General features: G+C 38.9%; 1 protein-coding gene across 2 annotated transcripts in view; it reads right to left on the bottom strand.

The window, feature by feature from the left end:
* Positions 1-12,411, bottom strand: part of Cntnap5 (contactin associated protein family member 5) — a 768,721-nt gene that overhangs the window by 226,663 nt on the left and 529,647 nt on the right. Inside the window, exon 13 of one of the 2 annotated variants that reach the window (XM_045150560.1) lies at positions 11,822-12,022. The exons of the other annotated variant lie outside the window; for it this stretch is intronic. Within the exon in view, the coding sequence (XP_045006495.1) occupies positions 11,822-12,022 (201 nt within the window). The remainder of the gene's footprint in view (positions 1-11,821; positions 12,023-12,411) is intronic. 2 annotated transcript variants of the gene reach the window in all.

Here is a 12,411-nt window from a genome sequence, read left to right as displayed (position 1 = left end):
TACAAATAAGAAACCTGAAGTTCAGAAAGCAAGTATGCTCACAAAACAAGAAGAATTAAACTTCAAATCGAACTCTTTCCTTAGACAAGTAGAGTTCTGAGAACCTCTGAGATCTAGGATGTCAGGGGAATTTATGTTTTCCCTGTTCATGAGATGATGGAAAAACAAAATACTGGATAAAGTAATAATAGTATGGTTCTTATCTAATATGTGAAAGGCATATCATCTGCCTCATTGAACACCACAGGAATGATACGTAACCTCACAATTTCACAGCTAATACATGGAAGAGACAATAAGCAAGAGAGAGTTTTATAATTCCAAAATCCACATTCTTTTCCTATGGCTTCTCCAGTGACATGTTAGGTTGTGTCCGAAGATAATATTTTTCTTTCTGTAAGAATATTTGAGATATTTTAAGTAGACATGTTTTCTCATAAAGTAATGAGATCAATACAGATATTACCTTGAATTGGGTTTATGTGTTGATTTTTGGAAAAAGCCATTGATCATTTATGCAAATGTGGTTTGAATAATAGCTTGCTGTGCCCAGGCAGCTATCTATCATATTTATTTAGGTTAATTTTTCTTTTGCTAAGGTATGCATATGTATTTGTTCATATACATGGCTCTCTTCATCAAGAAAATCATCTAATTTTATCTTGTCTTTCTGCCTCAAGTAAGATACTAAGTGAGTAGAGACTGACTGAGGACTCTTATTCCCAACAATGAATACCAATAATCCCCACACACCAAGGAAGACCCTCAGTGGAATTGGGGTGGAAGTGAGGGGTTTCTACTAGTACAACCTTTTTAATAATAATCAATAAATAGTCTTTTAAAGCCAGGCCTGCTGACTCACAACTGCAGTTCCAAGATGGGAGAAGGAGAGACATGTGGATCCTGGGGCTTACAGTTTTACCTAGTCTAGAAAACTCGTTGAGCTCCATGCCGATGACAGACCTCGTTTCAAAGGAGATATATAGAATTACTGAGACCGTACTTTGGCCTTGACGTGCATGTGCACTCACACTTTGGCACACACACACAGGCACATGCATCTATATACAAATGAGCCAACACACACCAACATACATGCACATAGGCATGTATATCACTCACATGCACACATACCAAAAAAAGAGAGTATGCTGAGTGAACTCTAAAGCTGGGTAAAATAATGAACTGTCTTACTCTATCTATCCTTTAATATATCTGTCCATAAACTCAACAACTAATTTCAAGCAGTCCTGAGGAAGTCCACACATCTAAGTGAGAGAACAAACATGCCTGACTAAGGTCTTCAGCCAATACTCATGAGCTACTGTCAGTGCTGTTAATGATGCAGCCTTATATGATTCTAACCATGAACTTCCAGACCCCTAGGTGATAAGGGCAGGAGTTGCTTAGTTGTACCCAAAATGTAAATTCCTTAACTAAGGATATATTATTACTGCTGTGTACCATAGAGATTGAATTCACATTGTTACATAACAGGAAATGACTGGCACAAAAGTTAGCATTTTCTTTGGGCACCTGGGATTTCTTTATATCAATTTCCTTCCTTCTTTGAGAGCTTCTTTCTCTTTTTATATTGTTTGGAATGTGGAATGCAGAAAGACATTAAAAGTAGAAAGACATGGGCTAGAGAGAGGATGGTTCAGTGGTTGCTCTCTCTGGCTTTCTCAGAAATGAATAATAAATAAATAAATGAAAATATTATTTAAAAAACAGAAATAGCTTGACATGAATGAATGTGGTTTCTCATATATAGTAATTATTAAGAATTTGGATCAAACACCCAATACCATCCTAAAAATGAGAAAAAGGGTAAAAATTCTGTAAGACTAAGGAGAATAAATGAAGTACCTGTGTTTCAAATGCCAAGCATTAACCAGTCCCTGTATTTGAGAACTGTATTAGTTACCCACTCGTTGATGGGACAAAATAGCAAACAAAAATCGGTTTAAGGAGTAAAGGGCTTATTTCAGTTTCTAGTTTCAGGGCACAGTCCATCATGGCAGGGAAGGCACGGAGACAGGAGCTTGAGGCAGCTGGGCACGTTCAGTCTGCAGCAAAGAAGCAAAGAGCCATGGATGCTGTTGCCTACCCAGGTCTCTACTTTTTATAAAAAAATATTTTATTTTATTTATTTGTTATGGGGGGGTGGCAGAGAGAGAAAATGGGCATGGCAGGGCCTCCAGACACTGCAAATGAACTCTAAACACATGTGCCACCTTGTGCATCTGGCTTACATGAGTTCTGGGGAATTGAACCTAGATCCTTAGGCTTCATAGGCAAGCATTTTGACTGTTAAGCTATCTCTCCAGCCCTAGCTCTCTCCTTTTTATATAGCCCGGGACCTCAATACATAGACTGGTGACTCAGCTGAGGAGGGTTTTTCCTCTTCAATTAATATAATACAGACTTGTCCAAAGGATTACTTAATCTAGATAATCCCTCATAGTTGAATCTAGGTCCTATCAACTTGACAATATAAACTGTCACAAGAGCCATTTTATTTACTAGTCCTATAAATAGTGACAAGTATGGGTAATCTATATTCTTTTATGATAGGAAACATGTGATGTTTGATGTTTGTCTTTCTGTCTTATTTCATACATGATGCTCTTCAGTTCTATTCATCTTCCTGAGAACAACAGTATTTTGTTCTTTTTGACTGAATAAGATATACGTGTGTGTGTGTGTGTAAATTTTTCCTTATTCATTCATCTATTAATGGACATCAAGGCTGATTCAAAATGGGTGTGCATGCACCTGAGTGATATATTGACTTGGAGTTCTTGGTCTGATATCCCACAGCCTCATTTTCCTGCCGCTTTCATGCTTTCATTTTCACTTTTCTGTCCTCTAGGAATACTGACAGCTATGCCATTCATTAGCCTGGAGCCTTCTGCCACATCAACACATGTCCTTCACACATTCACATTAAGGAGTCACTGCTGTGGGAAAGTCTAGTTGTGGGAGGCCTTTTCTACCACTCTATATTAATATCAATCCCCTCCTACATTCTACCCACCCTGTAATCCTTTCTTCTTCTAGTTTCTTCTCCCCCAATTTGCCATGAACTGACCGTGTGTGTGTGTGTGTGTGTGTGTGTGTGTGTGTGTGTGTGTGTTATCTTTACTTCAATCACATGAACAAAAACACCAATTTAGGGCTGGAGAATTGGCTCTGCACTTAAGATGCTTGCCTGTGAAGCCTAAGGAGCCAGGCTTCATTCCCCAGAACCCATTTAAGCCAGATGCACATGGTGGCACATGTGTCTGGAGCTGGTTTGCAGTGGCTGGAGGACCTGGCATGCCCATTATCTCTCTCTAAATTTCTCTCTAAATCTCTCTCTCCTTATCTGCATCTCTGTAAATCTCTCTCTCTCCTCTCTCTCAAATAAATGAATAAATATAAAATAAACATAAAAATAGTAAACAAATAACACCATTTTACTGCTTAATTCCACAGCTCAAAATAGTGCCTGACTAATGAAAGCTCAATCAGTACTCACTACACGAAAGGAAATGCAGCCTGTCAATTAGTTTTGGTACAAACGCTGGGGGAAAATTTGGTAAGCTCTAGAGTATCTAGATGTTCCTTTTCTATAATTAAGCTTTTCTGCATCACAATTCTGCACTAAGATTTCTAAATCTAATCACATTAGTTTTGCAAACATGGGGAGTTGGATATTTAATATAAATATGCAGGGTTATAAACAGAAGTGAATTTAGGTATGGAAAGAATAAATTATGAGTATATAATATCATTATATGGTACAAATAATATGCCAAGTACCAAATAGTATATAAGTAGCATATAGCCATTCCTGGGAGACTTTTATTTCATATTCCTGTCACTAGAAGTAAAATGCTATCCATTGTACCACAGAGAAATCTGAGGTATTTTTCCAAGACTACTATAAGACAACAAAATTCTGGGATGCTCGGATTTCATATATAACATACATTTTCATATATCTATGCAGTTTTCTCATATATCTCAAAGCACTACTTGTTGAATAGTGACAAATTAAGTTTTATTTGCTCAGAATGGATGCAATATTTTTAAAATATCTTCAATCTGAAGTTGGTTGAATTGAAGATTACAGAACCCATGTCATATAATGTTACATACACTATACATGTATTTATGCAAACTCAAGCTTGTATTTACATAGTCTGAATTATACATTGCATATCTCAGTACAGCCACTTAGTCATATGCTCAATAGAGTATAACTAAGTAAGAGAAAAAGGACAATTGATAATTTAGAATAATTCCACAGAAACACAATATTGTCCCTTTAAATCCCACTCAACACACCTTGGTAAGCAAATGGCTGCAGAGGGAATCCACTGAGTGCCCACAGGAATGAATGCCAAGGAGTAACTGAACCACTGAAGTGCTGGAGGCCACTGGATGTCTCCCTCTACTGGAGAACACCAATGGTCCTCCCAGCAACCTTGTTTACAAGATGGATTTGCACCCTGCTAAGATGCTTTCTGTTTGGAGAAATCTAAAGTAAATTCCAGCTCAGGCTGTCTCATGTCTGTATGACTTCACAGCAATGGAGTCTGGTTCTCCAATGCCTTCAGAAGATGTTGGCCAGCTATCCTTCTTGGCAGCTGATATCTGAGATTGGAGGTTTTAGTGCATGATTGGTGGGCCTCAGTGATTTGGTCTGAGGTCTGTGTGTGTGTGTGTGTGTGTGTGTGTGTGTGTGTGTGTGTGTGTGTGTATACATATGCATGTTGATGTGGGTAGCTGCACATGACTGTAGGGGTGTGTGCATGTCGTGTATATATGGAACTCACAGAACAATTTGGGCATTACCCAAAAGAATGTCATCCCCTTTTCTTTGTGAGGCAGTGTCTTGTATTGGGCCTGGGAATCCCAGCAAGTTTGAGGGATCCCCTTATCTCTGCCTTCCCAATGCTGGGATTACAAGAACATGCCACCACATTCCACTTGTATTCATGTGGGTTCTGGAAATTGAACTCAGATTCTCTTATGCTTGCAAGGCAAACATTTTGCTGCCTGGGTGATCTCATCAGCGCCATCACACACATCCATGTCATGAGCACTCTCAGCTTTGTCTGGAAGGATCTTCCAAACGAGACTTTTTGACAATGGTGATAATGTGATGATAGGTGTACACCAGATGTATACACCTATTATAAGAATTTAGTGGGGTGATGGTCCTGGCACAATTGAGAGTACTGGAAAAAAAATTGAGGATACACAGGATGATCAATGTTCAAATCTTCCTGTGATGGGGCAGGAAGCTTTTCTGTAGATCATCCTCTAAAGCCTTAGTCAGCTATGTTTTCCTGTCACACAAAGTTTGTGGAATGTTATTGGTTGAATTTGAAATGTCTTCCACAGACATGTGGTTGAACACTTGGTCATGGTCACCAGCTAGGGATGTTCTTGAGGGGCACTGTGTAAGTTTTAGGAGGTAGGGTTTAATTAGAGGTAGTGAGTCACTGAGGGGTGGACCTTGGCAGTTATATCCCATCCTTGTTTAAGACTCAAGCCCTCTCTGTTTCCTATCTTCTAATCCTATGTAACCTCCTTCAATCCTACCACCACTGAGTAATCTGCTCCAGCTTCCACCATCCCCTGTGCTGATGAACTTCATCCCCTGAACCATGCATTCAAATAAACCCAGCCTCCCTCACTTTACTTCTGTCCAGTACTTTTTGTCACAATGATGAGAAAAGTAAAGAATATTCACAAATAACTGACTGTGATTAAAGAATCATGGAAACTAGCATCAACGTCTATGTTTCTGACCTCTGTGTGTAAATGTTGTCTGACCTGGATCACATTTAATTTCATACATTTTCACACACTCTCTCTAGGAGCCCCATCCCAGAGAAAATTCCTGTGGAGGTGCCAACAAGTGAGAAAGAGCCAAAGAGCAGGCAGCTCCTCCTGCAGTGACAAAGAACTGCTAAACACTAACAGGCTGAGCATCCCCTGAGCCTGGAGGGAGCAGTCTGTAGCAGAGTCTCAGATCAGGAAGTAACAAGCACAGTGGAGGAAAATGAAAAATTTTATATGAATAACAAGGACATATTTCCTATGTACACCAATGCCTTGGAATTCCATTCTTTCTGAGAGTGTCTACTAAAAATGGTTGGTGAAGAGATAAATGACACATCATATTCTCTGGCTCTTATCAGTAGCTCTGGGAAAAAAAAAACAAAAACAAAAACATCAGTGGATACTGCCAGAAAATAACAGTGTCATGGTTCAGTCACAAATTCAAAGAAACAGTCACAGAAGTGAACCATGCATGGTCTTCTCCTGCCTGTCTTTCCTCTCTTCTCACTGTTGCTGGGCGAAGTGGATGACTTGTGGGAAGCCTCAGCTCTCAGGTTATGGTGTGTTGAGTTTCAGAAACTGTCACATCTGAGCAGGGCAAGGTCAATGCAAAACCATAGGCAATGCTCAGAAATTTACCAGTTCAGGGCACACTGATTGTGCGATGGTCTTTGTAGACAACCCTGGGTTCTCTTTTCTCTCCCTTTTTATTTCCCTATAAAATAAGGTAATTCATATAAACACATGCTCTTACTAGCACATTTCTTTCTTTCTTTCTTTCTTTCTTTCTTTCTTTCTTTCTTTCTTTCTTTTTTTGTTTTGTTTTGTTTTTTGAGGTAGGGTCTCACTCTGGTCCAGGCTGACCTGTAATTAACTCTGTAGTCTCAGGGTGGCCTTGAACTCACGGCGATTCTCCTACCTCTGCCTCCTGAGTGCTGGGATTAAAGGCGTGTGCCACCACGCTCGGGTCTAGCACATTTCTTTATAACTGTTGACTCCATGGAGCTTTTCATGGTGTCTATGAAACAGCATCATACTTTGACTTCAGGTCAACTGGGCAAATGGACTATGCTGGCCTCTGTACAGTTTTGTGATGGTAACCAAGCAGGATCATCCTCTCGTGGTTTTTTTTTTTTTTTTTTTTTTTTTTTGCAATATAAGGCAGGAACAGTATACTCTACTGTGCAGTTCTATGACTGGATTACATAAAATACTTGTGCAACACCTCACACATAGTCTCATATAGAAGAAAACTCTGTCATTGGTGGTCATTGGAAATTTCTTCCTATTTCTCTCATATTGACAGTATCAGCTGGTTTCTTGTTGATGTTGTAAAGTATCTAATAAAAAGCATTTAAGATAGGAAAGGACTTATTCTGGTTTATGGCTTTTTGGTTTATTTACTTTTTTTATTTAATTGAGAGAAAGATATATATATTGCAAACCAGAGAGAGAGAGAGAGAAAGAATGGCACACCAGGGACTCTAACCATTGTAAATGAACTCCAGATGCATGAGCCACTTGTGCATCTGATTTACATGGGAAATGGAAAATCAAACCTGGGTCCTTAGGCTTCACAGGTGCCTTAGCCACTAAGCAATCTCTCCAGTCCTGGTATATAGCTCTGAGGGCATATTCCATCATAGCTGAGAAGGTATCACAGCAGGGGCATGAAGCCAGCATAATGCATTTCACCAATAGTCAGGTAGCAGAAGATGAACGTGAGGCCAAGCTATGAAACATCAAATACCATCCCCAGTGACCCACTTCCTCTGGCAATATACTACTTCCAAACTGTTTCACAACCTTCCCAAATAGCATCTCACCACCAGCTTGGGACTAAGTGTTCAAATAATGAGCCTATGGGAATATTTTACATTCAAACCATGACACTTACCTTCTTTATTTACTCTCCCCATCATCTCTTATATCTAGTATGGGCAAGAAACTGCAGCAAGAAAGCATCCTCCACATCCACTTCTTATTGATTTAAATTCAGAGGAAGCCACAAGTTACAGTATTTCAGATCTTCTATTAATACTAGCTAATAGAGGAGAAACACACACACACACACACACACACACACACACACACACACACACACATATATATACTCCACCAAAATATTATTTACATTTTTTGATAGTCCTTTACTTTTTTTTTAATTTATAAGAACATCAGCATTTAAGTAAAATGATAATATCTATTTATTGCTAGAAGTAGGCATTCAGTTCCATTCTGCTTTTGGGAGTATAGAATGAATACAAAAATACACTGTAGAAAACAATGTGGCAAAAGTCCTTGAAAAGATGTACCCTTTATTCTTTGACAATGGTACCTCAAATAATTTATCCCGATGACAGAATCAGTAATGTTCACAGATATCTACATGCAAAAAAGTTCTTGGAGCCTTATTTATACTAGTGAAAGAAAATGGAGACAGACTGCAGGTCCAGGGAGGATCACTGTTAATTGGAGTAATCTACATACAGAGACTAATTGTTAATTAAAATGTGGTATAAATTCCAAAGGTTTTTTTTTTTCATATTTATAAAAAGGGTATAAAACAACATATTGGGTCTGAGTTTCTAATCCCTGAATCTATACTACTTTTAGCTGACAAAAGAGAAACTTAACCAGCACTTTTACACTTGTAGGAGAGCAAGAGATTTCAGACTGGTAGGAGGGTGAATGATACAGATGCCTGTTCTGCTTTTACCTCTGGCCTTGGCCTTTACCATGAGAAAGGGTCTTAGTGCAAAGTGACCATCACTGGTCACACTTGCCCTGAAGACTGGCTCTTAGACCCATGTAGCTGCGCAGGTAGCATTTCCCAAGTGAGATAACCTATATGGGTCCAGGAAGTTTTTATCCTGCTGTGAGTATGACAGTTGAGTCACCTCTCTCTGGGGCTATGGTTGTTAATTCATATAAAGTGACTAGTCTGGAGATGGAATCAGAGGGGCAAGTGGGATCCTGTTGCATTTTCCAAGCCAACTTCCCAGAAGACAGTATATATAAACTTCAAACCCATGGTTTCCTTTCATATGCCTCTGTTAATTCTGAATCAATGGGGAAAAGAAGATTAATAAAAATTTTCAATATGTGGAGAATATGCTCCTATTATGATGTGTGTGTGTGTGTGTGTGTGTGTTTATTTCAAACCATCTTGGAAAGATTGACATTAGATTGTTACATTGGTCAACTCCACACAGCTGAAGATTATCTAAGTTTATGAATTTTTCCAATAAGTTCTATTTTGTATAATTTTAAATATTTATTTTTTGCAACAAAGATGAAATCCAGTCACCCTTTGTACTTATTTTCCATTTTTTTGGCACAAATTTTATATGTTCCCTGTACCCTGTTGGGATAGATGCTGTGAGCAGACATTCTAATGTCTGCTAGATACCCAACATGGACCAGGCATCATGCTAGGACTTCAGACTACATTTTCCTTTCAGACATATAAATTCAGTATCCCCATGAAATTTTTCCACTGGTGAAGCAAAAGTCTAGAGCTGTATAATATCACATGATTGGTAAGCATATAATTAATCCCTCACCACCAATATTCCATCTACTAAATTCATTTCCTTCTCATTCAAATATGCCCAGAGAACTTAAGCAAATTGAGTTTAGAAGAAGAATGCATGTGTAAAAAGCTATTTGCATAACCAAAGTGACAGTATAAGATGCATATTCTAAACAAAGTCCCAAAGTGAGAAGGATTGCACCTGTATTTATTTATAGACACTCGATCCTTGGAAAACTACAAACATAGCAATGAACAAATAAATAAGATGGCTTCAAAAGGCAGACATCCTGAGAAAAGTGCTGAGGGCAGCTCTTGCAGGCTTAACTGCTGGGGGAGAGAGACCTGAGTATACACAAACACAGACTCTTCCAGGGCAGTGTGAATGAATATTGAAGAAAGAGACCCATACAGGGAGCTCTGATCTAATCATCCCTGAAAGTACGGCTGGGTCCTAGGGGAGTTCTGTAATTGATTTCACAGTGACAATCCTGAGTCATCAAGAAAAGTTTACATTTTATGTTCACAATTCTCTGTTTAAGAAAGCAAGGAAGCATGTAATCCATTTGAAAAAAAGATTTCCATTTCAAATAGTTAAAAATCTCTGCAAAGATTTTTGGTGCTTAAAGGGATAAATGACAGTTATCAGGAAAATTCACTTATGTGGAACAATGTCTTCCCCTGAAGATTCTAGATCAGCCAGGCGGTACATTGTATTTAGTTAAATGTCTCCCACTTCCCCTTTGTTGACATTTCTCTGTCTACTCTTCCTCAGCCTTTCAAAATCCCTAACTTCTATCTAGTTACTTCTAAACTTCTTGAGAAAAGACGCCGTGCCACCCCTTTTACATACATGGCACTTTGGTGTCCTTTCATTGTCATACAGCACACAGCGTTCTGCCATCAACAGAAAGGGCTGGCTCACAGAGTGTGACTAAATGTTGTCAAATCGTCCTTGCATTTTACAAAACGCCTTTTGGGATTTGGTAAGCAGCTCTTGAAGTTCTTTTCCTTTTTTTTTTTTTTTTTTTTGTTTCCGCTTTGAAAATGTGTTGTGAAGTACGTGTGTATAGGTGCACATGAGTGCATGTAAATTAGACACTATTGTCTCATTTCCCCAAAACTCTTTTCAGTTAGTCTACATGAGTTGGCCAGTAAGCCTCAGGGGCCAGCCTATCACTGCCTACCCAGCACTGAGATAACAAATTCAACTTAAAAAATATTTTGTTTTATTTATTTATTAGAGAGAAGTAGGGAGGGAGAGAGGAGGAAGGGTGGAAGGGAGATAAAGAGAGGAAGGGAGAAAGAGAATGGGCATGCCAGGGCCTCCAGGTACTGCAAACAAACTCCAGACACATGTGCCACCTTGTACATCTGGCTTACATGGGTCCTGGGAAATCTAAACTGGGTCCTTTGGCTTGCAGTAAACGCCTTAACTGTTAAGCCATCTCTCCAACCCTGAATGTTATTTTTTATCATCGGTTTGGGAATTGAACTCAGATGTGCATGCTCACAAGGCAAACATATTATGTATTTAGTTGTCTCTAGGCTGGGATACCTCATTTTTATTGTCAAACAGATTGTATCAAGAAGCAGGGAGTCAGTGACACATGCCTTTGGCTGTTTCTGTGAAAGCAATCCAGAGAGGATTAATTTAGAGGAGATTTTAGTGGCATCATCCCACAGGCTAAGGTACTTGGCTGAATAAAATGAGAAAGAGAAAGATAGCTGAGGCTGGCCATACCCCTCTCCTCTCTGTTTCCTGATCTCCCAGGTTATATCATAGTATCTCCTCTTCTGTTCCACCATCTCAAAGCTGCTCCTATCACTATGCCTTCCCCAGTATGATGAACAGAATACCCTCAAACCATGAGAGAAATGTATTTCCTCCTCCTTTGTGCTGATTTTTTAGGTATTTACTTGGTCACAGGAATGAGAAAAGGAAATAATACACATGCCAATAACTAAATCAAGACTTATTTAAAAAAAAAAAAAAAAACAACAAAAAACCTAACATCAGAGAAGATTGCAAAGTGTTAGCCTGCTTTTCAGAGTCATTTCCATGAAACCTTCATCAATTTTTCAGGAACCATAAATGCTATGACTATGCAGCATAGTTCCTGCCTGCCTTCCTGGCCTCTTTGCTAGTTATTGTGTCATTGTCCTCTACTTCAGACATAATTTATCACTCTTATCACTCTTGCATGGAGTGCTGAGAGTCTTAGTGTCTTTTCACAATGGTTGAAATGGCAATATATTTTGTGACAGACTGTTCAATTCACCAGAGTCATATCTTGGATATCAAAGCTAAGATTCATGCCTAATCACATCTCTCTTATCACATAATGAGCAACTGCTTTGTACCAGCCTGTTGTCAAACACCCCTACCTCTGGTATTCTGGATCTGAGAGACCCATAAAGAAGGACCAGGTGAGTGAGACTTACCAAGTGTGTTGTGTAGACGAGATCTTCTGCAATGATAAGCTACTTCTTGTTCACAGTACTCTGAGCCATCGATCAGGGCTTCCAGCTGCCCCATACTGCCACCATAGTCCAAGGTCCTGACATAGGGCTTCTTGGGGTCAGCGCCCCGCACAGGGATCAGATCTGTGCTGTTGTGCTGCACTGACATCCAGATTTTGTCCTCTGCCCAGAAAGCAATCCAAAGTAAGGGAAGTTACAGGGAAAGTCAAAAGAAGAGCATAATTTATACTACCTACGTGAATAGTATGTAAGTAGTTGCTATACTACATTGTTTAGGGTATGATAATAAGGAAAAGACTCTACATAGTCAACACAGATACCATTAATTTTTTCTCATGTACTTTTGATGCAAATTTGGTTGAATCCTTGAAAGTAGATACACAGAAAAAATGTGATTGTGCATAAATTGTATTATAGCTAATATTACCATGTTAAAATGAGAAGAATGTGAATGACAAAATTGATTAAGTTGACTTAAAATTACATGGTAACCTAGCAAGATTTGAATGGAGATATTCTGATACCAGAATTTATGCCTTTAGCTATATCTG

The sequence above is a fragment of the Jaculus jaculus genome, chromosome 5 (assembly GCF_020740685.1).
Source record: "Jaculus jaculus isolate mJacJac1 chromosome 5, mJacJac1.mat.Y.cur, whole genome shotgun sequence".
NCBI classification, from domain to species: domain Eukaryota; kingdom Metazoa; phylum Chordata; class Mammalia; order Rodentia; family Dipodidae; genus Jaculus; species Jaculus jaculus.
The sequence above is the reverse complement of the archived record's forward strand: the minus strand, read 5'-3'. Positions and strand labels throughout refer to the sequence as shown.